Source organism: Lampetra fluviatilis, chromosome 1 (genome assembly GCF_964198595.1).
Source record: "Lampetra fluviatilis chromosome 1, kcLamFluv1.1, whole genome shotgun sequence".
NCBI lineage: Eukaryota > Metazoa > Chordata > Hyperoartia > Petromyzontiformes > Petromyzontidae > Lampetra > Lampetra fluviatilis.
This window is the reverse complement of record NC_136275.1, coordinates 33,742,117-33,768,934: the sequence shown is the minus strand read 5'-3', so window position 1 is coordinate 33,768,934 and position 26,818 is coordinate 33,742,117. Positions and strand designations below refer to the sequence as shown.

At 40.7% G+C, this 26,818-nt stretch overlaps 1 protein-coding gene and 1 pseudogene across 1 annotated transcript in view; both read right to left on the bottom strand.

Annotated features, from left to right (window-relative positions):
- MYO15A (myosin XVA) overlaps positions 1-25,399 on the bottom strand; it is a 160,194-nt gene extending 134,795 nt beyond the window's left edge. The window contains exons 1-2 of the mRNA XM_078861186.1: positions 25,183-25,399; positions 17,308-17,403 (exon numbers count right to left, since the gene is read on the bottom strand). Coding sequence (XP_078717312.1) covers positions 17,308-17,340 — 33 coding nt within the window. The 5' untranslated portion in view covers positions 17,341-17,403; positions 25,183-25,399. The remainder of the gene's footprint in view (positions 1-17,307; positions 17,404-25,182) is intronic.
- LOC144936919 (U2 spliceosomal RNA) lies at positions 14,345-14,478 on the bottom strand (annotated as a pseudogene).
- Positions 25,400-26,818: the final 1,419 nt, after the last annotated feature.

Sequence of the window (26,818 nt, the reverse complement as noted above, 5' to 3'; positions counted from 1 at the left end):
TTACTAATAATGTTTAGCAATAACAAAAATACATTGAGAATGAGATAAGTAAAAAAAAACTCAATACAATGGTTATAATTCAGTGACTATGTGACAATTGAACACATTATGAAATATAATTTATATAAGAGGTGGACTGTGTTGGAAGATTAAAATAAAACGTGTTTGTTTGCCTACCTTTAATGTCCCATTCTAATTGTTACATTTACATTAAACTAACGCAATAAAGGTGTACTCTTTTGGTAATACAGAACATGTATACTTTTGGTTACTCTATATTCACCTTTGACCAAATGACACAGTGTTCCAGATGTCGTCACATCTCGAAAGCTAAGCAGGTTTGAGTTGGGATAGTGCTTAGGTGAACACCATCGCATATAAGATGCTTTCATGGGTAGCTGTGGGTCCACGTGGTGGGTAAGAGAGAGCAGTGCAGCAAAATCAATTCTTGCTCTGTACTTCTATACTCCCACATATGATCTTCACCTACCCGCAATGATGAGCGTGGTAAAGTATGGTCAAATAACGCCCATCACCCACTTGGCGTAGGGAGGCCCTTGTCCAGCAGTTTAATGACAACAAATACCATACATGTACACCGTATAATTGTGTTGTTATTATGTACTGTAAAGCCTTTGTCTATCTTTCCTGGGTGATATAAATAAATAGCCTATTAGTTTCCTCAAAAAATATAATGCTGTGACATTAGTCACGTTACATAAAATAGCACAACTTGGGAAAAGTGCCATTCTCCATTAAAAAAATTGTTGCCATTGTGAAGTTTTCACCTTTCGCTTTTTTTCACAGTAAAATAATGTTATATGCACGCATTCATCAATGTCCATGGTGAATATACCAGTACTCTCTTTGAAAATCACAACCTCGAAAGGGTGATGCATTCAACAAATTTGGCAATCTCAGAAAGTGTGATCTTTTGGTTGGATTCCTCTTTTTGAATATTGATTATATCCTGTAGCGATAAAAAATAGTCGTGTATCAAATTGGGTGCGACTGTCATCCATCTGGACCCCGAGCCATCATCCCTTCTAGCGATGCGTTCTGCCTAGGCCTCGGCAAGGTAAGGTAATTTAGCCTTTTACCGGGTAAAAGGGTAAAGGTGTCGACATGCCAAGGGGTAAGGTAAAGGGTACAGGGTAAATGTAGCATGGAAGAATTACCCGGTAGGGTAAAGGTAGCGCGAAGTATTACCCGGTAAATACCCTGTTTACCGCTCACTAAAAGCTCCGTGGGGCAGTCCGTGGCCTCCATTTAAAATTGAAATCATCGAGAGTATTCTATATGAACAAAGCGCTCTACCTAGCATTTACCGTTATAAACCTTTTTCATGTGTAGTAGTACCCCAGTAATTACCCTGTAATCGGTTTATTTGTATGGGGTAAGGGTAAAAGGTAGGGTAAAGGTAGGCTCGTTGTTTTGACCTTACCTTGCCGAGGCCTAGTTCTGCCCAAGCGCAGTAAACATTGTGTTTTAAGGAAAGTGTTTTAAGAAGGGAACATGCCCGAGAAGACATCCACTGCAAAGATGGAGTAATGCATTCAGCTGATGTGCAGACGCTAGGTGAATTGTTTCATTACAGAACTGTGAGAGATGGCGATGGTTTCCACAGCCTTCATCCAGAAATTAATTAATTTAGGTTTATGATGATGATGATTTAATAGTGGTGTGCAATTAGTCTGGTTAGGATCGTATTCAATACGATTTTTACAAAAAAATAATCTGCAATTGGATTAGATGGTGGGATCAACAAGCCATGGCTCAGGATATTGTTTGATCAACATGAGGTCACAACCTGATTAGATGGTATCAGAATGTATTTTGCTGTTTATTTTAAAAGTAGCAAAGTTCTACGTCAGCAGTCCTCCTGCTGTGTTTGTTTCACACCTGATGACGGTTGCTTGTGTTGCGATCGAAACGTCGTGATCTATTATATTTTTTGTACCTACGTGACTTTACCGAAAGAACCAAAGAGTAAAGTTATAACAATTAATATTTAAATTTATGGGTTAAAACGTGATTATATTTTTTTACGTGGAGAGCCAGACACTGTATGTATATATATTTACGTAATACCCATAATCCTCCATGTGAGGGAACGGTGACCCAGTGGTTCGCGCACTGCCTTATGGATATAGTTACCTGAAAATTCCCGGCCCTAGCTAACATAAGTCGCGAATGATATCTGAACTCGTCCAGGGCCCCCTCCACCAATCCACACTGATCAACGTGGTAAAGTATGGTCAAACAATCTCGAACGTGACGTGGAGATCTCTTCATCCAATAATATAATAGATCATAAAGGGCTTTCAATTATTATATGCTTATGTTTAATACTCCATTATCTATATAAATAAAGAGCATCTGTATGTCTCAAAAAACAAGGTAAGAACTAAAAATTGGTACATAGATAGCTTTTACGACACGACAGGAAAAGTCTGAAAATCCGATTTTTTTTATTTTAAGGCCTCCGAATCTCTAATTTAAGTGTCCCATGAACATGTTTGTGCGTGTCCTTCAGAAACTGTTCAAAATATAAGATTGTGGTTTGTTTCCTTTGATCGAGAGAGATCCATTGTTCTATCTTTTTTAGTTTTTTAGATATTTCCGATTCCAGGAGTTTTTTGCGAAAAAGTACGCATTTAATGATGTTCAAATCTGAATAATTCGAAAACGGTAAAAGATAGGAGCTTCCCCTCATAGTGTTAAGTTTATATATTTTTGGCGTCCTCTGGGTCTAACACCGTTTTGAGACGAGGCTCAAAAGAAAGCTGTCTCTGGTGTGGACCAATCAGTTTCAAAAACAATGCATCTATTATCAGAGTATGTTTTTTGTTTGCATTCTGACCACTAGTATTGTAGTTAATGCAGACATGATTCCTTGTAAAGGTTACAGATTGGTGTTTTAACATCTCAACACCTGTTTTGTTGCCAGTAAAAAGGGGAAAACCTACTCTCATATTTTGGTAGTGGAAAAGGAGGTCCCATGATGTTATATATTTTTGTTCTTTCTAATAAAAAAAGAACGGAATATTTAAATTGAGCGTTTTCTGGAGGGTCCCTCTTCAAATATATGAAATTGACAAAAATTTGGCGATAACTAATCAAACTTTTAAATGTATATATATTTTTTAACTGTTTTCCTGGCGAAGGCAGGCTTTTATGAACTAGTGAGATATAATGAGTTTTGCACAATGTTTATGTGTTGCCTTGAATAGGCCCACAGTGTAGTTGGAGTGTTGTCTTGGTATAGTCTGGAGCTGTTTTTGTTTTTCTGCCTTGCACAACAGTGCATTTGGTGTTGATAAATCGACAGGAATCCATATACCTATGCAATTTTTACTTATTATTTGTAATCTTATATTTTTTTCTATCTGCGTGGCTTTACCGAAACACCCAAATAACACAAATAATATATTTTTTACTTATATACTTTATTTACTTTTATTTATATTTCGTGACTTGCTTAGCGTACCTATACAGTACTTTGCAATCATATTAGTTTTTGTATTGTTTGATGTTTTTACTTTCTGACCCATCCCTACTGGGACATCTGTAAAAAATAACTTCTTAGCTCGTCGGATGCTTCCAGTCTATATAAATATTCTGATTCTAAATATATTACTCACAATCCTCAATGATACCACATAAAGAGAGTGTGTATAATCGTAGTGTATATTTAAATATAAAGTGTATATGTACAACGTAATATAGTTAGTGGACCATATGTCCATGCATAATACGGTAATATACAACTGTATGTAACTAAAATAAAGGAAAATATTTCATGCTCACATTCTTGTGTAAAATGGCAAACAAGAAAAAACACTTTGGAGGTTTTCGAGAAATATTGAAAGGCTTAAGGATAAAGAATAGCCCTTGTTAATGTGGGTTTTCTGAGTCATTGCTCCAAATATTCTTTTATTTACGAATGATGACGTAGTACGTACATAAAGGGCTGTCAGAAACTTAACAGTTCTAGTAACTGGATATGGCTTTGGTAAACATTAGCAGCACACAGTATTTCTTTCAGTCTTTCTGTGCCGAATTGTGTGTTTAGTCAGCAGATAAGTATACATATTTATGTGAGCACTATGAGGCGTGTACCATCAAAAATTCACGAGGTCATCATCTGGAATTGCACGGTCCGTGACCCATCAGATCCGCTATGACACTGCGACAAACGGAATTTGTTCTGATTGAAAATAGGATTGTAACAATTCATCGCGTACGATTATGTCCGATGTAGTCTTTTTCTATTTGATAATAATTTATTTTATGTGCAGAGAAAACATTAAAACCTTATAAAGTACATTTGAGACAAGTCATTTGTGAAGGTTTAAAATGAACATATAAAAAAAACATTTTAAAAAATGTTAATAATTAAAATAGTACTAACAATACAATAAATGACAGTAAACAAAATTTTATATAGATTGTAGAAAATTTACTTTTTTACGTAAATAACAATGTATACCACGTGGTAAACTTAACCTAAAATGCAAACATGTAATGATGAACACCCTGATGATAAATCATTTGTATTGATTTGTCATCACGAGCCAATTTAGGAATATATTATTTCTTGTATATTTTTACTGTCAGTTTTGATCTGTCTTTATGATGCATTAACATAAACAATTTGCAAAGATCACAACTACTGTAAGTGATTTATTTTTCACTCTCGAATCAAATTGCGGTGTGCACAATCCAATTAATCGGCTCTTGTGTTAATTAATCGATTCAAACAAGCCTTTTGCCAAGTGAGGATCACGTGAGCTGCACAGCGTACATAGCCCCTCCATAGTCGTCTTCGAGTCTCAATTGTGCAGAACCTTCAATGCGGGGGCGGTTTCTTCATTAGGGCGATTGGGCGACGCACCACCAATTTCATTCAACCACAGAGTCACGCTAGCCGTCACTGTGCCTCTGGATATAGTCCAATCAGCGTCATGCTACGTTATGTGGAGTACCGCCTCTTTTTGGGCGATTTCCCTCCAGCTGAGAATCGCCCCGAGTGGTCCCATAGACTTACATTCAAAGATGTTCTTTTTCGAACGGGGGCGCTGCAATGCATTCTCTATGGCTTCCGGGAGGGCTCGCCCTAACGTGCTTACGTCATCATACGTGCTTACGTCATCATACGTAATAACGTTTCATCCAACAATTTAATTTGTCGCCACCTAGTGGAATCTTTAATAAAAGAAACTTGAGTGGTTTGTTTTAATAGTGAGTATAGAAACAAACAAGATGTATTGTAAGAGTCACTTTATTTTTCATTAATATTAAAGAAGTGAAGTTGCCTTTACATGCTTAAGCTGTTAATTTATCCATTGCATGGGTGGACCTTATCCTTATCAATCATCCAGACATTTGCCCCCCCTGAAAGATTTTGCAGGAGCCGCCACTGCTTGAATGTGAACCATTGCTCTTCAAAGGTTTGTAATTACTGCATTGTATGTGCATTGTATGAATGACTTTGTTCACTTGTGAACCTCTACCATTAGGCTATTATTGTATTAATCTGTTCGCGTATTATCAGTCTCCAGTATTATTGTCGTCTGCCTATGACCAAATCACACGGATTGCACCACTGGCAGAGCCAGTGGGGTGGGTGGCATGTGCTCCCCTAATGATCCGATCGAAATCCTAATTTCGATAGGATCATTGGGGTTTATTAGTAATGAATCGGCATTTTGCGACCCCCGCTGCCACTGTGTAGCATATTATTACGTGCCAGGGCTCTATGAGATGATAGGACAATAGTCTGAGTCCATAATTGGCAATAAGTAACGGCAAAGCAGTTATACGTAACTCACAGAATTGTGCGCAGTTGCGTATACAGTACACGACTTCCCTGAAGGCATTCAACTTCAGCGAGCGCGATGCCGATCACGCACGGTTCGAATTCGACCCTCGATCGATGGCTGCGCCATCCCCGCAAGGGACAAGTCCTTACAAACAACTCCTATCATTTTTCATTGCTGGAGGGGTTGCCCCCTCTACCTGAAAATCCTGGCTCCGCAAATGGATTGCACCCGATCCTGTCGGACCTTGCAAGTTACTTGAAGCTGGATCATGCTTGGATGGGTGACTACCATGCTAACAACAGATATGAGAGGCAAGGTGTGAGCAGTAGTCAGCGGTGCAGAAAAATAAATCATTGTTATGCACTACCCCCATCTTCACCACCCACACTGACCAGTATGGTGATATTACTTGGGCGAGTTGGGCATCTATCAGACAATTCCATTCACTAAAATTGTTGTGGATATATACCAAATTTCGATTTAAAGCTTTCGTGACTGCAGGGATTCATCTTCTTGGTTCTTTCGGTAAAGTCACGTATTTTATTACTTCCCTTCTACGTGACTTTACCGAAAGAACCAAGAAGATATATACCAATATTAAGGTTTGGCAAATGACCTTGGCACAAATTATATCAGATGTTCATTCGAGTCCACTTCACAGGAGATGGCATCATGATAGGAATTTCTCATCTTTTACAAAAATATGAATTCCTGCAAAACTGTTCCCATGGGCACTTAAAAAAGCGGCTAGCAGCAACGAGGTATGTAAGAGTACGTATGGTAGGTGAGAGTTAACAAATTTGTTAAATTAAGTGCAGTTATGCGAGCCTGAAAAAAACAGACGGAGCACCAAAGGAGAGCCGTACGAGAAAAGAAAGGTGGGAAAAAATGTTCCGTCCTTCTTAAGCGAGACAGAGTGAAGTTGACCAAATATGTATAAAGCATTGTAGTAATCTGGAGACTCAAGGCGTATGGTTTATCAGAGCAATAACTGTGATAGCAGCAGTGAAAAATAGAAGAATGTTGATGGGAGAAGAATGCTTGTAATGAATCAATCGCACAAGTTATTAATATCATTGTCCGTGGATTACAATAAACAAACATTTATCGTGGTGTAAATATACAATTTTGATGTCAAGCAAGGAAGTTGTTTGACCATACTTCACCAGTAGATGCAACAATCTGGCCAGTATGGATTGTTGAATGGGGGGGGGGGTGACCAGAACCAGTTTGGATGCCACTCGCCATTGATGTCAGCCGTGACCAGGAAATAAAGACAGGCCACCGGGTTGAACGTGCAGCCTACTAACCACTGCATCCTGCTAACATACACGAAAACAAAAGTGGCCTCTCAAATGGGGACACCTGATTGCGTTAATTACCGAGGTGTGATGTGTTTGCTGAGATACCATATGTGTATAACTCTACACGATGAGAGCAGGTTACGTAAAGCGTGCCCAGCGAAACACAATACAATCTAAAAGCAGCAGCAGCAGCAGGCATGCGTGCAACCACACGATAAGAATTCAATGGACAATGCAGTAAAGCAATACCACAGAGGTCTACTGCAACACAAATATGCCATCGTTGTGGTCAAATTAAACAAGGCTCCGTCCATAAATGACGTCACGCGATTTTGAACGATTTTTGACCCCCCCCCCCCCTCGTCACACGGCGTCACAAAAAGTCAGACCCCCCCTCAAATATGACGTCACAAAGCTCTGACCCCCCCCCCCCCCCCCAAAAAAAAAAGAAAACATGCTTCAAATCGCTTTAAACTATTTTCATTGCTGTGCGTATTTAATGTGCCGCTGCACTTTGATGTTGTAGGAGAAAACATTTATTAAAAGGTCGATTTAATTAAGTAGAACGTGTTGTCTATATTTATTTAAAGTTGCGCATTTTGATGTGACGTCACATTTCTCAACCCCCCCCCCACCTCGTCACACATCGTCACAAATGTCTGACCCCCCCCCCCCCCCTAGGTGCGTGACGTCATTTATGGACGGCCCCCAATGTGTATACAAAATGAAGGAAGAATTTATATTTCTCAAATCACTGTACTGTATTTCCATCCTTACCGACAACCCCAAAGTACTGCAACGTAACGAATTCAGGTGCTATGCTTGTCACGTGGTGTATTATTGAACATGACGAAGTACAATCAGATTACAATCACATGATAAAGTACAATCACATGATAAAGTACAATCACATGATGAAGTACAATCCGTGCAGTTTGAGTGATCCTGGACCAAGTGTTCTTCACTACTTTTAAGAAGGGGGTCACTTTCGCCGATAAGACATCATCAGTGTGAGGGCCGCCACGCCATTTGAAACCATTAGGGTTTGACAGCACAACGATGGGAGGTGTTTTCACATGTTGTGTATTGTCAGGGGTCGCACTAAAGGCCACTAGGAGCTGCCCGTGGCCCGCGGCCTTGCAATGAAGAACAATGCCCTCGACACAATGTTGCCACCCCTTACTGCCCCAACATATGCCATGGTCTCAAGCCTACTTGGACCGTGAAACTAAAATTCTAATTGAAGCACTGCAAAAGGTGTATGCTGTACTAAAATGCGCAAATTACTATAATGTGAAAATAAAAAATATGTTAAATATGTTATGGATTGTCCATGTTTTAGTAAATTCAAGTATAAATTATTGCACAAATGTAGAAACAATTTCTAAAGTACAGGATTATACTTCAAATTGGGAGGGGGAAAAAATTACCGAGTGGCAACGGCGCCTACCAGTGGTGGCTTCTGGTAATAAAAAATGCTGGTCTATAGAATTGAGCGGCATTGGGGCTGAGTTTGTCCGTGGAAATGCCCTCTAATTACTTTTCTCTTAATAAACAATACACAAATCACTGTAACGACCAAAATAATATTCGATAAAAACATGACCACAATCACCCTTAAAGGTCATCATCGTGATAATGAACAACGTGGAGTTGCTGAGCCTATGCACATACAGAGGAGATGTGACTGAAGCTTCTTACATGAATGACTACATCAGACTTATCAACCATGAATTCGTATCGATGTTATTAGATGACAACTCGAATGATACACCCAATCCAGATTACGCTAGCTCCTGATATCCATGTCAAAATGCAGCTTATGTAATAAATATAACCACGAGTTTATATTGGAAAAGAACAGGAATATCTTCCTCTTGTTCAATTTTTACACCTCCGATTCCAATCCACACATTTTCAGACAACCGAAGAGGCCGATGCATAGATATCAGCTCTGTGACAGAACAGGAGATATGTTCTATGGTATAAATGCAGTATGTTTGTTTTCTTTCATGCAACATTCAGTTATCACTTTCAAAGAAGTTGGACCAGTTCTCGGATCAAAATCAGCGGATCTATTTAAGAAATGTTTATACAGAAATGAAATATCTCAGTTGTGGCAGGATGCCCTATTATTCTTTGAAAAATGGAGACAATAGTGATTTGAAGGTGTAAAAATGTTCATATATCATCAAATATTATTTATCATCACGAGCAGTGCACACGTCCTTTGTATGTGACCGGCCGGTCAGCGATCTGGCCAGCCAGGCTTTTTTCTCTCTCATATAGTATGATTATAAATGTACTGTTTACTACGATTACTTTAGATCCTGTACCCTCTCATCACAATCGCATCCCTTAGAATCAAATAATAGTAAATGTATAGGCCACTGATTTTAAAATATATTATCTAACATTCTTCAATCATATTTTTAAAAATACAAAAATATTACATACCATTATGCCTAGATTTTCCTGACTATGAAAGGGCATTTGATTCAGCGGAAATTGATGCTGGCACAAAAGCTATCATAAACCAGGGTCGTAATAAAGACATACACCTTATCAAAGCCATTCATAAAGGTGGAGCATTTTTTTTACAAACTCTAATTTAGAGAAAAATATGTTAAATACATTTGATGTAAATATGCAGAGTTGTTTACAGCCTCATATGAACGCAAGTTATACATTTTATTTCCAACAGCATCCATACATGTCCGGCTAATATTGCTCTTCAACTGAATAACTACAACTTTCACACAGAATCTAAAAACTATAATATTATAATTACTGTAATACTTTTACACAGCACAAAATGCTTTTATTATGTCGACACATGCAGTACAAATAATAATCCCTCTACGTTGACAGGTTGGTAAGAAGACAGGTATTGAAGTAGGTTTAGAGTAGGTGGATCCACATTCAAATAAGGCATCTCTTTTAAAAGAAAACCCTAAATAAAACATCAAGAAGATAAACTGCCACGATGTTATAGGATATGAGTACCTTATACAAAAATTTATATATTTTTTCCAGCAGAATATTTTCATGAATTGTTCGCTGAATGTAACATCCATTCATGTACTTTTGCGTTGCACACTCCTTTTTGTGCAAGTCACAATTTACATAAGATACTGCATCACAATGCAAACTCATGTGACCATAAATACATTTACATTTCATTCATTGGGATGTGTCACTATTTCAATGACTCCATTTAAAACAGTTGCCTATGATAATGTCCCTCTGCATTCTCCCCTGATGCAGGCACACATACACTATCTAGTGAAATTCCTTACATCTGCCTTGCCTTATACGATGCGGCTTACCTTGCTCGCTTTCCGAGGCATGTGGCTCACGGCTTTTTTCATTGGAGTCCCAGTGCAGAGGCAATGTTCCACCACCTTCACATGGTACGACTGTGTACAACCTTTCGGGACGTAAGTTGACGGCCTACACAGTTTTGCAATGTAATGTTTTACAAGAAGCTTACTTTGTCAAGGCCCCGCACCAACAGATGTCAGTCAGAGATAAACGCGTTGCGGGTTTTGGCGTTGGCGTCGTCAAGTGTGACCTCGAAACCTGCTGCTGAGTGGCTACGAGAGGAGCACTCATAACTCCAGTTCAGCAGCTCACACTCCGCTCCACTTTTTTTTGTTATATATCATCCACTAACTGAGCTCCACAAAGACAAAGAAAACAAAATATCCACAAATAGCCTTAACAAGCCGCTGGGGCAAATGATGATCGTAAGCACATATGAAGGCTGTTATGGCGCACAAGGTGCGGTGTGTCCAGCACTACAACTGGCCGCCTGCGTCTCCCCATAGCTGATGTTTCCACATGGTACCAGCTATTCATTTAAGGCTGAGTCAACCTAGGGTAGGACAAAAATATATTCTCAGATATTCACCGCTGATATTGGTTGATGAGTGGAAATCGAACTCAAGCCGTTAGGTTCGTTGTGCAGCTCGCTATCCACTATACTATTACTGCTTCACAGGCCCGCACGCTCACAAACTGACTGCTGCATTGAGACTCAAAGACAAAAGATACCCATCCTATCCCAGCTAGAGTGATGTGGATACAACGTTGTCAAGTGCCCACTATTGTGCTGTACCATCATACAAGGGGTGGTGCAGACTAGCACCGTGCCAGACTCGGTTATATTTAAAATACAGCTCATGAGGCATTACACTTATTGTAGGCAGAGACATCCCGTGGAAATTTAGGGACAAATTCAGATCCGGATGGTTCACATAGAAATGGTTAAATTTCGATTTAAAGCTTTCGTGACTGCAGGGATTCATATTATTGGATCTTTCGGTAAAGTCACGTAGAATGGAAATAATTAAGTAATAAAAATAAAACATAATCTTATGTTTTATTTTTATTATTTTATCATTTCCTGGACCGAAAGATCCAAGAATATAGAAATGGTTGATTGATGTGCAGTATGCTAAATCCTTGCACCAGCACTCCCCATTTTGAGAAGATATTCTGGATAGTCCATTAGGGCTTGTACTGCTAATGAGAACTGATTAAAAGCACAGAAAGACACAAAAGGATGGTGAGGTCATGGCCAGTGGTAATGCTGATACACGAAAGACAATTGGTACTCGGTTTAAGCCGAATCACACAAGACAAGGTTCATGCCAATGCCTCTGGTAATGTGTGTTTGCCAAAAATCGAACTTGCTTTAATGTTAAAGGACTAGTAAAATATATAAACAACTACACCTCTCAACCATACGTGTACAAAATTGTGCTCTGTACCTAGTTGGCCACGTACACTAAAAAAGCCACGTAAATATCACTTGTTTGCATAAACAATAAACTATACCCCCACATGACAAACACATGAATATATACACACCACACTCGGCTGCTCTCACAAATCAAGAGCCTCTCCACACACTATCCACTTGATGAAATTCTCAGCAGTTAAGTTCGTGTACACTGCATCTTTTATGGACAGTTGACACCCACGAGTATTTAAAATAAATGCAACAAACTTTTTTACGATACTGCATAAACACCACTATGAGTGTGTTCTCACCAGTGTTAAACTTGTTAGCAAACCTAGCGAACAAAATATTTGACAATCGAAGTGTTATTTTCGTCAGCGTTGACTAAGATACAAGTCATCAAGCATGAGGACAACAACAACAACTACCCACCAACGACCAAGCGGGGCTGACTATGACGAGGTGAAATCAACTACGCTCAATGAAGTTGCAGATTAAGATAATCTATATTCTTGGTTCTTTTGGTAAAGTCACGTAGAAGGGAAACAATAAAATAATAAAAATATAAAACAATGAATTTCTGTTGCAGTCGAAACGTCGTGAGAATTTTATTGTTTTTTATTTTTATTATTTTATTGTTTCCCTTCTACGTGACTTTACAGAAAAGAACTACAGTGCATTGAGGTAGACCAAACATCACAAGTGGGTATATATATATTTACATTTGAATAGTTACCGAATTCACTAATTGGCTGACTTGATAATGTTGAAGGGGAGCACTTGCACGCAAGGAACATTATTTCATCACAAAGAGTTGACTATATTTGACTGCTTTCGTAGACTAGCTCATAAAATATCTCGATCAAATCCACGGATTAAGAGCAAACCTAAATGTAATCAATATTTTTCAATGAAAAATTGGTAATTAATGGCTTTGCTGAAGGTACTGGTCATTTTGTCACACGTGCAAACATAGAAAAAATATATTAAACATCCCAAGTGCAAATCTTCTTGAAAAAAGTTTTGACACTCATTTTGGCTGAATGTTGAAAAACTGTTATACAAGTTTGTGTATGTAATGCTTGGCTCAAGCAAGGATGCGTGCAAGTGTATTTTTGTTGGTCATCGGTGCAGAGAGTAAATCTGTCACACAAGCTGAAAAACCTTTCAGTGGGACAAAAGCCATGGGGAAAAGTCAACAGAGGCTGAATGCAGCAAAAACCCTTTTCACGAGACAGGACCCATATTTTAAGCCATATCTATGCTCCAGCACCTTTTTGTGTGCACACAAAGATGTCATTGTGAGTATCAGTGACATTTTTGCATATTTCCACATTTTTCAATAGGTTTGTGTGTTATTCAACACAATGGAGTACAAAATTGCTACAAAAAAAACCTGTCCATTATGTGTGGGGTATTACAGGACTGCACAATTGTTTACTAAATGAGGAAATTTGAACAAGGGATATAAGAACATAAGGGCAATAGGTCGAATGCCATTGGTGTCAATCAAAATCTGCCTTTATCCTGGAGAAACCCGATGAGCTATGAAGCTCTTTTTCACAGATGTCCAGAAGGGGCGAGTCAGAAAGTTACAGCAACAAACATTACAAAAAACGATTGGAGTGCAAAGTATAGGGCAGGAATGCAAGTCACTAAAATGAATACGTAAATGAGATAAACGTATAAGTAGACTAATTCCCACACTTAGGTAAGGCAGCAAAACAACATCAAGAACAGTCCCAGACCACACCAAGACAACATACAGTTCCTCAATAAAATTGCACATTAAAATGTAACTATCGATACACGGGTAAGGATGAAAATTAAAAACGAAGTTGTATCCAGCACTAATCTTCTGCTTCAGGATATGTTTTTAAGAAAAAATGTACGATGTTAAGGGAGAAAACAAGGCTGTTCCAAAACGTTGATGCTGCAATGGCAAAGGCTTTGTCACCTATTCCTATTCTTGTTCTTGAGATAGGTAAAAGGCAATTATATGGACGTCTTAGGTTTATTGGGTTCGACAGTGGGGTTAATGAATTAGCTAAGTATAGCTCAGATTTACAAATTAGGATTTTATGGATGAACAGGGCACAGTTGTAGATTTATTCTTGCATCAAGTGACGTGAGATTGGATTTTAAGTCGAGGTCATTAATGGTGGGTCCTGTATGGTACATCCAGTGCAAATTGAAGAGCAGAATGATAAAGCGGGTTTAGTCTGGTCGGTGATTCATGAGGAGCTGATCTGTAAGCAGTGTCACACTCGTCAGAAAGTGGTAAAATGATAGTTTAAACAATTTGCAGGCGCAAAAAAAAAAATTGCTTCTGTATAAAACCCTATATTTTATTAGATTTTCTTTGAGATGTGATCAATATTGGGTTGCAATGTAAGCTTGTAATCAATCAGTAAGCCCAAGTATTTAAAGCACTACATTTGTTCAACGATGTTGTTTCTGATATCCGTAATAGGTGAAGGGAATGAAACTGGATTTTTGTTTGAAGAGCATCAAATAAGGTACCGCAATGTGGTACATATCAGATATTCGACTGATAAGAACAGACACTACACTTGATCTTAGCCAAAATGCTGATAATTATGCTGGAAGATTGAACGAGCGACCTCTTGATTGCAAGTCCAGTGTGATATAATACAGTACGACAGCATGCGCAGCACACCTTAAAATTACAAAACACATATTTGGTGGTAGCCTTACCTAACCCAAGCGTGTGTAAAATTATATTTAAAAGTAACACTTCTCCCTCTGCCCACAGTGGGTATGGAGGGTGAGGGGGCAGGGTGGACGGAGTGGTAGGTGATGAGTCCACAAAACTCTGTGATTCGTGAAGCATTGGGATAGGAAATGAGACATGCTGGTATGGCCCAGGACTTTCTGGGCCAACCAGCTCACTTGCAAATGGCGATGGAAACATTGCATTGGTCTGGCTCAATTAAACTTGTTGAAACAATAGCTTTGGTCATATCTAAGGTTGGAGCCCATTATTTGGACCCAGGACCTCGGCCACACTGGTTCAGTACCTTCATACAAATATAATGTTAACATTATCCTTTACAAATTTCGATTTAAGGCTTTCGTGACTGCAGGGATTCATCTTCTTGGTTCTTTCGGTAAAGTCACGTAGAAGGGAAGTAATAAAATAATAATAATAAAACATAATAAAATAATTCTTACGACGTTTCGGCCACAACACAAGCAGGACGGTTGCTTGCGTTGTGGCCGAAACGTCGTAAGAATTATTTTATTATGTTTTATTTTTATTATTTTATTACTTCCCTTCTACGTGACTTTACCGAAAGAACCAAGAAGATTATCCTTGTCATGCACCCTGATATGAACAATCTTCATCTTCTTATATACCTGTAAGTGCCTCTGGGCCATATCTTACATACGTGCTTTAAAACATGTACGTGCAGCCCATTGCACGTGCATAAAGTGTCGCCACGTTGTCACATGCAGATGGCAGCATATGCACAGACGGCTAATGAGACACGTGAACCATCTGCCAGGTTTCACTCCTCTCTCATGTTACATCCGAAACTTACACTGGCTGCTACTGAAAGTTTTTCGCAGTCACAGTCTGAACAGCATTGTGCGACTTAATGGGACATACGTTCTGGCATATCCAATTTCCAAGCAGCTGTGGATATTTAATTGTTAACTGGTTGGCAAGCTTGTCGCATGGAGTAAACCTCAAGTTTCACCACTTCTGCCACTGGTTATGCTAAAAGTACGGCACCGGCTTTTGTCAAAATCCAAAATATAAACGTCCTCAGCAGCGCCACACTGATTCTTGAAGGCACTTGTGAGCCACTCAAAAGCTCCAGAACACTCAACAGCTTCTTGCTGACACTCCAGCCTGGCCTGAGAGGCCAGCCGGCATCCCGACCACACTCTTAATGCCGTACAAGGTCTGGCAAGAAAACAGCATGGGACTACAATACATTACTTAGAGATTACATAGCTTCATCGTGTATATAATTACTTATACAGTATTAATGTCACTGGTGTCCACCACTAATATAAAGCGATGATATTGGCTCGAACACAGGTGCCAGGTATATTGTTACATTGCAGGACCACGACAGATGGCAATGACATGGCATGAAGAGGACTTAATTCTGCAGTGGATTGATCATGGCTGACGATGATATTTCACTTCTGTATGTAACATAGCCAGGCTGTAACTCAGTGGATCTGAAGTTCTGTTTTGAGATTTCAAGTTTAGTTCCTGGCCCAGAACAACTTCGCTTCATCATCATCATCATCGTCATTATTTCTTCTATGACAGTACGATTACTTGCACTAATGTGCATGGCCAGCAATTAGTTGTCAAGACGTCCGCAATGACCGATCTTGCAGCATTCCATGTGGCTTGGGGCTCAGAGCCAAAGTCAATGCTGATGGAAACAGGTGGTGGCTTGGAAGAACATAGGGCAGGTTCTTTCTTCCTTAATTCCACGGTACATTCGAATAGCGGACCGAAGGACCAGATACATCGACGCCAGATCATTCCCCTGGTGGACCCGCACAGTTACAATGCCTGTCCTGTTTAATTCTTTGCTGCTCCAGTGCCAGTAAAATGAGCTCCACCTGATGAGGCCGTACAATGAGCTGTACGGACACCAAGAGTGGTTGTTCTGAAGACCCAGACAAAGGATTGAAGAGTTTCCACCACTGCTTCTAGGCCTCCAAAGGAGAAGAGCAATTCCCATTGCCCATTTGAGCAGAGAGACACTTTTGACATTTTTCACTCACGAAGTATACATAAAATATGTCCACTGTGTGTTGTCACAAGCCTACATTTAAAATGTACAAAAATACCGTTAACTGAAGTGCATCCATACTAATAACCACCCCATACTCAAGTTTTACACGAAAAAAAACAGATAATCTAAGAATGTCATCTTGTTTGGTTAAATGCCACACAATGAATTGAATTGGAACTGTGCTGGACAAGGTATAATGGCTGAAACACAGCCACCTGCTATAACAAAGCCTCAGCAGTCCACGCTGCAGGCGAGGCGGAGCGATGGAAAGCGGCGCTCATGCATACTGTAAGAGGGTTAGCCCGATACACGGCACTTTCACAGCCCACCACACATGCTTTCAACACAACCCAGCAGTTTCACTCAATCCTTTATGCCTCCCTGTTGGATTTCCAGCAAATCGCTGAGGCTTTCCCAAACATAAAAAACTGCCTACTAACGTGTGCAATAACTGTACGGCAGTGCTTCCCAACGTAGAGTCCGCGGACGACTGATGGTTCACAGGGCAGTAGCAAGTGGTCCTTGGAACTGTTGCAGATGCTGTGAGTGGAATTAATGTTGAAGAATGTTGTTGGAGCACGGTGGTCCGTGACGATTGTTCTGAGAGTTGACAGTAGTCTGTGGTGCACGGCAGTTCTTACCACAAACTTCCCAATGCCTGTTCGCTCTGCCATGGTGGCCTCTTTGTGGAGCTGCTCCTGCCGGTCACTTCATGTCAATGTTCTGGAAAAATGCTCCTGTGTGGGGCATCACAAACGAGAACACATTCAGAAATGCAACACAGGAAAACCGAGTCATCATCGAAAAGTCACACAATGCACCTTGCAGTAGATCCAGCTTCAGTTTTACTAAGATGTGCTGACAAAAATACCACTCGAAGTAGTTCTCTGAAATTTCTTCTAAGGTTTGCACCTCAAGGCCACTTGTGGTTTGGTATTAATGTAATCCAGGAACTTGAAGTCAATGGTAGCACATGGTGCAGAGGTTAAGTGCATTGGACACACGTGTGAAATAAAGTATAGTACTTGCAAGAGACAATACAACAAATTGCTCCTCAGTTTTGAGTGTTCTTCCATCGTATGGATGGGATTTTGTCCAGCTACTCCATTTATTGCCACATTAAAAAATCACAAATATATTATGTTTAAACATCCAAAGCAGGATCCCCTGAGGAACAGCCCTGAGCAATGTTGCAGTCTCTTAACAAATTTGTATTTGGTTTAAATGAGATGTATAACCTCTGCTGTTTGTGAGGAGTAAGCAGAATGAGTTCTTTCGTTTGAGACATTGCATATGATAAAGTTTCGAAATAACAGTCCTGAAATGGTTGAGAGGAATTACATACTGTATTCCTATGGCAGATACCAGTATATCCATGATTCAATTCCCGTCCTAGCACGTGGTACTAACTTTATTAATGCTGGAAGGATGATGGGCTAAGTTCCTGTTCAAATAAATTATTTTTGGTACAATATTAACACAGTAATTCTGACTCACTGTTAGAGACTCAGCGACTGACATTCATAATTGTGGTATTTAATTCAGCACTCTTGGCCTCGCTCTATTTCAGCCCAAGGCCAATTTGTGAAAGATACTGTGATAATTCATAATACAGGTTTTTGGGTTAAATCGCGTTATTTATAAATGTGTCGTAACCCTCCACCACCCGACACGGGCAAACAGTAAAACATGTGTCACGTTGACAAAGGACAAAATAATTCACTTCTTTAGCCCACCGGTGTGTTGAAGAGTGAATCAACATCATTTAAAACTTGAGTAGTACGACGTTTCGCTGGTAATTACATCCAGCTTAATCGGGCAATTTGCCAGAATGGTGAGGCTCTCATCTTGCGCGATCTGACCCAAAAACCTTTATGATTATTAATATTGGTCGCGAAAGCCAACGTGTTATACTGAAATAACTATATTATCATGTACATATCTACGAAAGACTCATGACATCCCCATGCTATTTCTCATTTCAGTATGAATATGTGAACTAATATCTATTTTTGCATCAATATTCTTCAAAGGTTTCAATGTAATCTCCAAACGTAAGTATATTTTCTGCAATATATTTGCTCTGAAGAAGGGCCATTTCCTGAAATGTTATATTATATTGTTTCCATTAAAAGGCATTGCAAATGTTTAACCTTGCGAGTTTCTCGCGCACAATTATGCAACACAAATCGCAATGGATGTGAGACACATGAGGGCGTTTTATGCTTATATCTATGACAGTACTGCAGTATTTCGATTTCAAGCTTTCGTGACTGCAGGGATTCATCTTCTTGGTTCTTTCGGTAAAGTCACGTAGACAGACCTGTTCTCCACCTGAAGACGGCTGCTTGCGTTGTGGCCGAAACGTCGTGAGAATTATTTTATTATATTTTTATTATTTTATTATGTTCCTTCTACGTGACTTTACCGAAAGAACCAAGAAGATGAGTACTGCAGTACTGTTGTTGAAATGACCGCACACTGTGCTACCCTGAAGCTAAACAGACTCCGTCGACTAACAGTTGAGCTCGCGTTGACGATCATTCTTCTGTGCAGTGAAACGTGACACTACGTGATATGCAGCGCTGTGTTCAGGATGATCAATGGCTTTGGGCCGCTTCAAGATGAAAACAAGGTGGGCGAGTGAGGCGGCCAGAATGGTGAGTTCAGAGTTTGCCGTGTGAATGCAAAATGAATGATGCATGAAGGCAAGTGGCAGACTCAGGTTTCAGGGTTATGTGGTTCTGTGACGATATTAACCCGCTTTAGGCGGTCACGGCGTAAAACGACCACTCAAACGCTTGAACTGAGGGGAGACGACACTGAGACACTTTTGTGGTTTCAGAGTCAGTTCCAAGAAACCAAGATAAGGGCAAATGCAAGGGCACACGGAAGGATTAACCTATGTTGCCTGTCTAACCAATCAGGAGTGGGGCAACTTGTGTTTTTTCCCTGACGGTGACTAGAGTACGGTGTTTTGACTGCCATACACAATTTAAGTTAATGATGAAATAAAATGGGAAAAAACGACACTTTAAAAGTCTGTGTTATTTATTTATTACACTCCCACAATACTGTCCACATCATAATATTATTCAATATAGGCTTTAGTAATACATTATGCGCCAATTACTCTACATTTCTCTATAACCCAGCTATGTTCTGGACATCTGAGCACAGAGGACAAATGATACAATAATTCTATAACTCCCCACAATAGTAGACACGCAAGCATACTTATAGACATGGAGATTCACAAATCCGTGTCTACATATCCACAGGTGGAAATTATTCTCAGTTTATTTTTTTACTTGAACACAGTACCTCCACCGGTACAGTGCCTCCTCGTAAATTATACTCCTTTGGTTCAGCCATCGACAAGAGAAAGACTCTCCAAAACCAAGCTATTAAACCCATGTCTTGTAACAAATAACGATTTTTGCTTTTTTCCATTGAATAGTCTTCCAGGCATTACGAAACCCAAAACTACTTTTGAAATGTTATATTATTAGTCTCTAAAATGGTACATCTGCAGCCAACATGTATCATTGCCAAGAAAACAAATGAACCTATACCTAATTATTTCCTGTCGACTTGTACGTTTTCACCAGGAATAGTAAAATATGGCTAAAAATTTACCTATTATAAGCTACATTTTATCTCAGTAAACCTTATTTTGGGCAACCTTGTATCTACATACACTCAATTCAATAACATTGTAGCATTCCGCATTAAGTTTCAACAACATATTATTTGAGTCTTGACTTAAAGCTGTCGTGACTGCAGGAATTAATATTCTTTGGGTTTTTCGGGAAAGTCACGTAGATAGGTTCAGAACCTATCTACGTGAATTATATTATTTGAGTATTTTCACCATCAATTTAATATTTAATAACTGAGAAATACATTTTAAATATAATTGAAAACAATAGTTAATTATTTATGTCAACCCCATCACTGGCAGCATTTGGCACATTCTCATACGAGCGAAGTCGGATTAAGCCTGGTTAGTTCTTGTGTGGGTGACCGCCTGGGTTTGCTTGTCAGGTGTGTGAGGCATGGGACTGTGATTTGGATAGAGGAAAGGGCTGTGTATTAGTCTTTACATCTTTGTATTGGCTTTGTCAGAGCCACCTCCTATCACACAGAATGGTCTCTTGATCTCAGCCGTCTCACTGGGCTCATTCAATGTAATAGCTTATTTTTGGAATTGACACTGCAAGTGTTATTTTCCTTTGAAACAATGTGGTGTCCACACCAACTGTAATGTGACCATGAGAGTAAGTATTGCGAACAACTATTTACATTGAAAGCAAAGCAAACATTGCTGGAGATCAAATTGCCCTAGTACACACATTTTTAAATACACCATGTCCTGTGCAGATATGTTGCATGTATTGATGTCAAACGTGCTGCCTGTTGTTGGCCAAACATCCCAAAATTATTGTTCGTTGTGCACTGTTATTCAGCCCTTTGGACGCAAGGGTTGGTGGTTTACATTCTCGTCTGGGAGTTGTTGAGGAGATGGGAGCACAGCGAACAGATATCTGAATGCATCATTGTGGACCTTTTGACAGTTATCAACATCTATGTGTGGGATTTTGTGATCCTGCCCTGGTGTAACCGTTAGTACACTGAACTTCTAGAGGTCGTCGGTTCGATCACCTAGCACGGCAGTTGAAACAATGGGCGAGTTTCTTAAACGCTTAGCCTGTGTCCACCCAGAAATATAATGCGTACACCAGTTAGTTGATCGGTAGGTCACGTGTGGTGTTGTAAAATGTGGATACTCCCACCTTTCTCAAAGGCATCTGGCGAGCGTGGAGACCTATGCCAAATTCTTTTGAGTGGGACTCTCTTGAGCTCCCTCGAAAGTGAAAATAGTACCTCTTGTCCGCAAAATGCACGCAACTCTATTTATCTGTAAAAATCTGAAAATAGGATAAATTTAGCCCCCGTCAGTGAACCCTTGCAGGTAACTCTTCTTTTCTTAAACAATCTGCGGGTAAAAGTAATATGCATACGTGGTGCAGTGTAAATTCGTGTCTGCAGGGATTCAAATAATTATTTCCCTTATACGTGACTTTACCGAAAGAACCAAGACTATGGTGCAGTGTAGTGATGTAACACATCGTAATCGTGGAGAGTGCCATACTTCGCAAATATGGTGGCATTATCGGTGACTATTTTGTCACTCCCCTTTGTAATAATTTTCTTCATATTCTTCATTGTCATCAAATGTCTATCCACTGCTGGATGAAGGCCTCCCCGCAGCATTGCCATTCATCGTCTTACGATGTCACAATCCCCACTCCCGAACATGAGCTCGTCTGCGTTGGTCATCCTCCCAAATGCATTCACTGTTTTTTACCTACCATTCAATCACCATTCTTATCCACTTACAGAGCAAATGACCACGTGCCCCACATGACAGGTGAGATGCACAGCAGGAAGCGAGTTTTTTTGTTATTACTTCTTGTTTACCCAGGATAGCCTCGCTCTGACAATTATTTTTCTGGAGGGTCCTGTTATATTTTCGCAGTCGGGGGCAATGTTGCTGTGTGTAATCCCAAATGAGTGGTTCGCAGGGGAATTATTCGAATTTGGCAGACAATGATTGGCCTACTCTCGCGAATGACGTGACAGAAACCAAAGTCCACTATGTAGCAGACAACGCATATTATTATTATGGGTATATTCAGTGATAACCAGGGCAGCTGCTGGATTTGAACCGTGAACCTCTGCAAAACGCGCCGAACATGCTTCCGCTAACCCATGCCACTGCCCCAAAATGGGTTGTGGATGACGCAGATTTCTAAAACTCGCAAAACTTGGTGGCTAGGAATTGGCAGTTCAGCCAAAAGTAACATGAACCCCTTTGTCTAAACCATTGAGATTTATCACTTTGTACGGTGCATGAATTTTGTCTGGTTTCCCGTTTCCTCGCACATGCAAAACACTAAAATGAAAGTGTACAAACAGTACAATGCACGGCTCTCCTGAGAAAGAGCTTCAGACCCCCAAAAAACCGTGTATAAAAATGTTAATCACACTACCACCAACAGTATCATCAAACACAGCATGATGATAAATCACATCATAAATTGCCATTGACAGCAGCAAAAAAACCAATGATCATCATTTTTAGATCTTTTTTCATTACTATCATCCTCTTATTCAGGTCCCGTAGAGATGTTACTTTTAGCACATGTCGCAACCAATTAATTCTGCGTGATCCCTCTGAATATTAAATAATTAATGTTCACCCCTTTGTCAATCCAACGCAGGATGAAGGGAACCCCTTTCACAGTGTCAATCATGGTCGCTGTTTGAATATATTTCACCGTTCTAGACAGCATGGGCTGGTGAAATCGAACGCAAGTGACCAGGCTCAGAACAGTGTGTAAACCACTGCACCACCACTCCACATAGACTCCTCTTTTCCACTATGAACCCGGTATCCTAAAGTTTATTCCCGGCCAAAGTTAACATCATTGGCGGGTGACATCTGAAACAGTACAGGACCCCCCCCCTCCACCAACCCGCATTGACCTGTGTAGTGAAGTATGGTCAAACATCCCCCCACGATCGACATGGCATGAGCAAGCCTTTATCCGGTATATACTAACAAAGTATGAAAGAAGTTAGCAAATGAAAACAGTAAATAGTGGGTTTACAAACTTAACCCGGCCTGTTGCTGAAAAAGAGTTTTTTGTGGATGTATCTGGGGCACCGAATATTATACCTTGCGGTTAGCAGGATCGCAGATAACAGATTCACCTTCATGTGATAACATTTTGAATGGTGGCCTTTCTAAACTGTCTCGTCTGTACATTTGTGCTCTCTGGTTTGTTTTGGAACATCTAATACTTTATACGTCTATTGTAAGGGGGTGTTAACGACATGTTTTTGTTTCGATGTGCGCACATGTAGTAGTGTTATACTCATGACTCAATCACCCGGAATGTACCCTATCCCATCAGATATGGGAAACTAAGCGGAGTTGAGCCTGGATATTCATTGGATGGGTGGCCACCATGCACCACAGTTCCTACGTTGTGGGCAGCAGAGGGCAATGCAGCAAAATAAATTCTTGTACAGCACTTTTAATTCTATGCTCTCCGCTTTCACCAACCAAACTGAATTGGTGAAATATGGGTTTTAAAAAAGCCACGACCCACACAGCAAGGGAGACCCTTATCCAAAAGTGGATTTACGAAAGGGCTGCAAACGTATACCCACAGGTGAGCTATGACAATAAAGTTAGTTACGTAAACCTAGAACATAGCAAGTACATGCGTATACAGCTGTATATTACACGAGCCTGGCTGTATTATGATAAACTCGTGTATAACGTTGTGGAGTCACAGGCTTTGTGCGTACAACACGTGCAACTGTGCCCCTTCACGTGACCACAGTCCGACATGGCACGCAATTTGCTCGACGCCACCCCTCATTCTTAGGCAAACACACTCACGCACAAATTACACACACAAATGACAAAATGAACACACAAACTATACCCTAACACAAATGTCACAGACCGTTTTGAAGTCCACCGCAGTCAAACGAACACTGCCCCAACTTGCACCCCACCACCGCACTGACGGGCACACTATTAAAAGGGGTGACACCCTCAAATTAGCAGACCCAGGCGCGTCAATTAGTACATCTCACGCTTCGACTGGCCCTGTGTCTTTGTAATGTAGACAATACTGTACTGGGTTTATATAGTTATATTACTTTGGTCGAAATGGTGACGTTTTATTCAAGTAGTAAGTGAGCTGCCCAAACCAAAGAGACAGATTTTCTTTTAATGTGTTCTTTAGAAAAGTACCCCTAAAAAAATGTCAATATTTATAATGCAATTAATTTTACAAAATGCATTTCAGACACGTTGGATTGGAAATACGAATTAATATGTATTCATAAAATTGGAGAAATTTTTCCTACGCACAGAGAAGTAGCAGGCAATGTAATGAAAGTAATGCCTATGGGTGTGCACAGTCCATGATAAAGTGGTAAAACAAAGGCTTATAGTGTGAGTGCACGTGAGAGTGTTTTAGTAAAGAGTAAAGGTACAGCACTGCAAATACTGCTCATTCCACTGTGGTCAGAAGGGCCTCCAACTAGCGATACAACTCCACGCTGGCCAGATGTATCTGAAGAGGTAGGAATACTCACACTTTACCCCACCACAACCACGCGCTGTGATGTTACCCATTACCGCTGCTGGGTGTTTGAAAGGAGGATTCAAGAAACTGCCTCCGTTGTTGACATTGCCGGGCCGGGAGATCGAATCGGACCGGTGACCCTCAGTATACTGATGATCTAGCGGTACTTTAACAACCACGACAGCGTCACAAACGAGGGTGTGATAATACAGAGGGGTAATGGAATAATAAAACAGGAATTGCGTGATAGTACACGAGGAACGCGTGATGGAGGGAATCATTAGTTCCCCAACCCATGGCACGATGCACGTTCTCCCACCTGCTGGGCGCTCATCCGTATACCTGTGTGCGCGAGCAGTCGCGGTTCCCATCGGACTCCCACCTGGGGCTCAGAAGCCTGGGTTCGATCTCTGGTCCCGGGCCCCGTTCTCGCCACTTACACGCAAACACCCGGCACCGACGGCTCTTCAACTCGCTTCACTCTGTGCGGTGCGCGGTCACCAAGAGCAACACGCCGGTGCTGCTAGAGATGCCCGCGGCAGCGTGAAATCCGCGGAAGCTCCTCTGCTATTGTCACGTTGCCTTCATAGAATGGGCTCTTGCTTAGGGTTACCAGATCTCCGGTTAAAAAAAAAAACACTAACAACAACAAAGCCAACGACATATTATGGGAGGAAGAATATCTCACAATGCCAGAAGAGGATAGAACGACATGGGCACGTGTGATGAGTGACTTCCGCGACAAGTCGTGTAGAGGGCACTTCTTACTTGATTTGGGGCTTTCGCAGGAATTACTCTTTGGTATTTTCGGTAAAGTCACGTTGAAAGAAAGATAAATGTAATAATAGCATACGACATTTCGATTGCAACACAAGCAATCGTCGTTAGGTACGAATGCATGCGAAAACAAACCTTGTAAACTTAGAAATATAATGCAATACAACACAGAGAGTCGGCTAACATAACAGTCAACACCCTACCTGGTTGATTACGTTCTTCCAAAGATTGCTAAATTTGGGAGAGAGACAAAACACAGACACGGAGACACATAGACAGACACATAAGCAGAGAGAGACAACACAGAGACACAGAGAGAGAGACACACACATAGGCACACAGAGAAACAGCGCCTCTGTATCGAGGCCTTAAATAGATAGAGAGGGGGGCAGAGAGATGGGGGGTGGAGAAATTAGCATGTCAATGAGAGATTTTGAGCTTTCGTGACTGCAGGAAATACTAGAGCGACAACACGAGGCCACACAGAGAGAGAGAAAACACACTTAATCAAACAATCTTGGTAAAATTTGGAAATGTAATGCAATGCAACACAGAGAGTCGGGGTACTTCTTCCTTATTCATATTCGGGCACAACACAGGCCAACCTTATCTTCTCACTCTGAGTACAACACTTAGATGTTAGCGTCTCAACTGGCTACACACACACGGCCGATCACTCGGCGGCGTGCCGAGGAGGGTGATGGAAGCCCGCAGGAGATCTTCCACGTGGCCGGACAATGGAGAGAGATGACGGCGAGCACGACGCAGTCCGGACCCAAGACTCCACACACGAACCGCGAGCCCTCGTCCGCCCCCGCTTGTATCTCCCCAGGCACGGCTAGGCTCCGCCTCTGGCCACGCCCTCCCGTGGAACCTTCGAGCAGGTTCCCGGAGCATCTCGGCCAACCCCACCCATTACCTTTGCCCCAGATACCTCTCCCTTTCAGATTGGATGTTGTTTTAGCGGTACCTGTAGCCAGTCCCTTTTCTAGCCAGTAGGTGTCACCATGTCACTACATTCCCCCCCCCCCCCGGAATAAAAAATATAGCCGTCCCGGCTAAAACCAAGATAACAGGTAAGTACACCCATGCAGGTTAGGTACGGCAATAAAAGAGCTATAAAAGCAGGACTCCAGTTGTTTTTCTTAAAAGGCAGAACAATCCGCAGGAACAATGCGCACCTAATTATGAGGGAACAAGT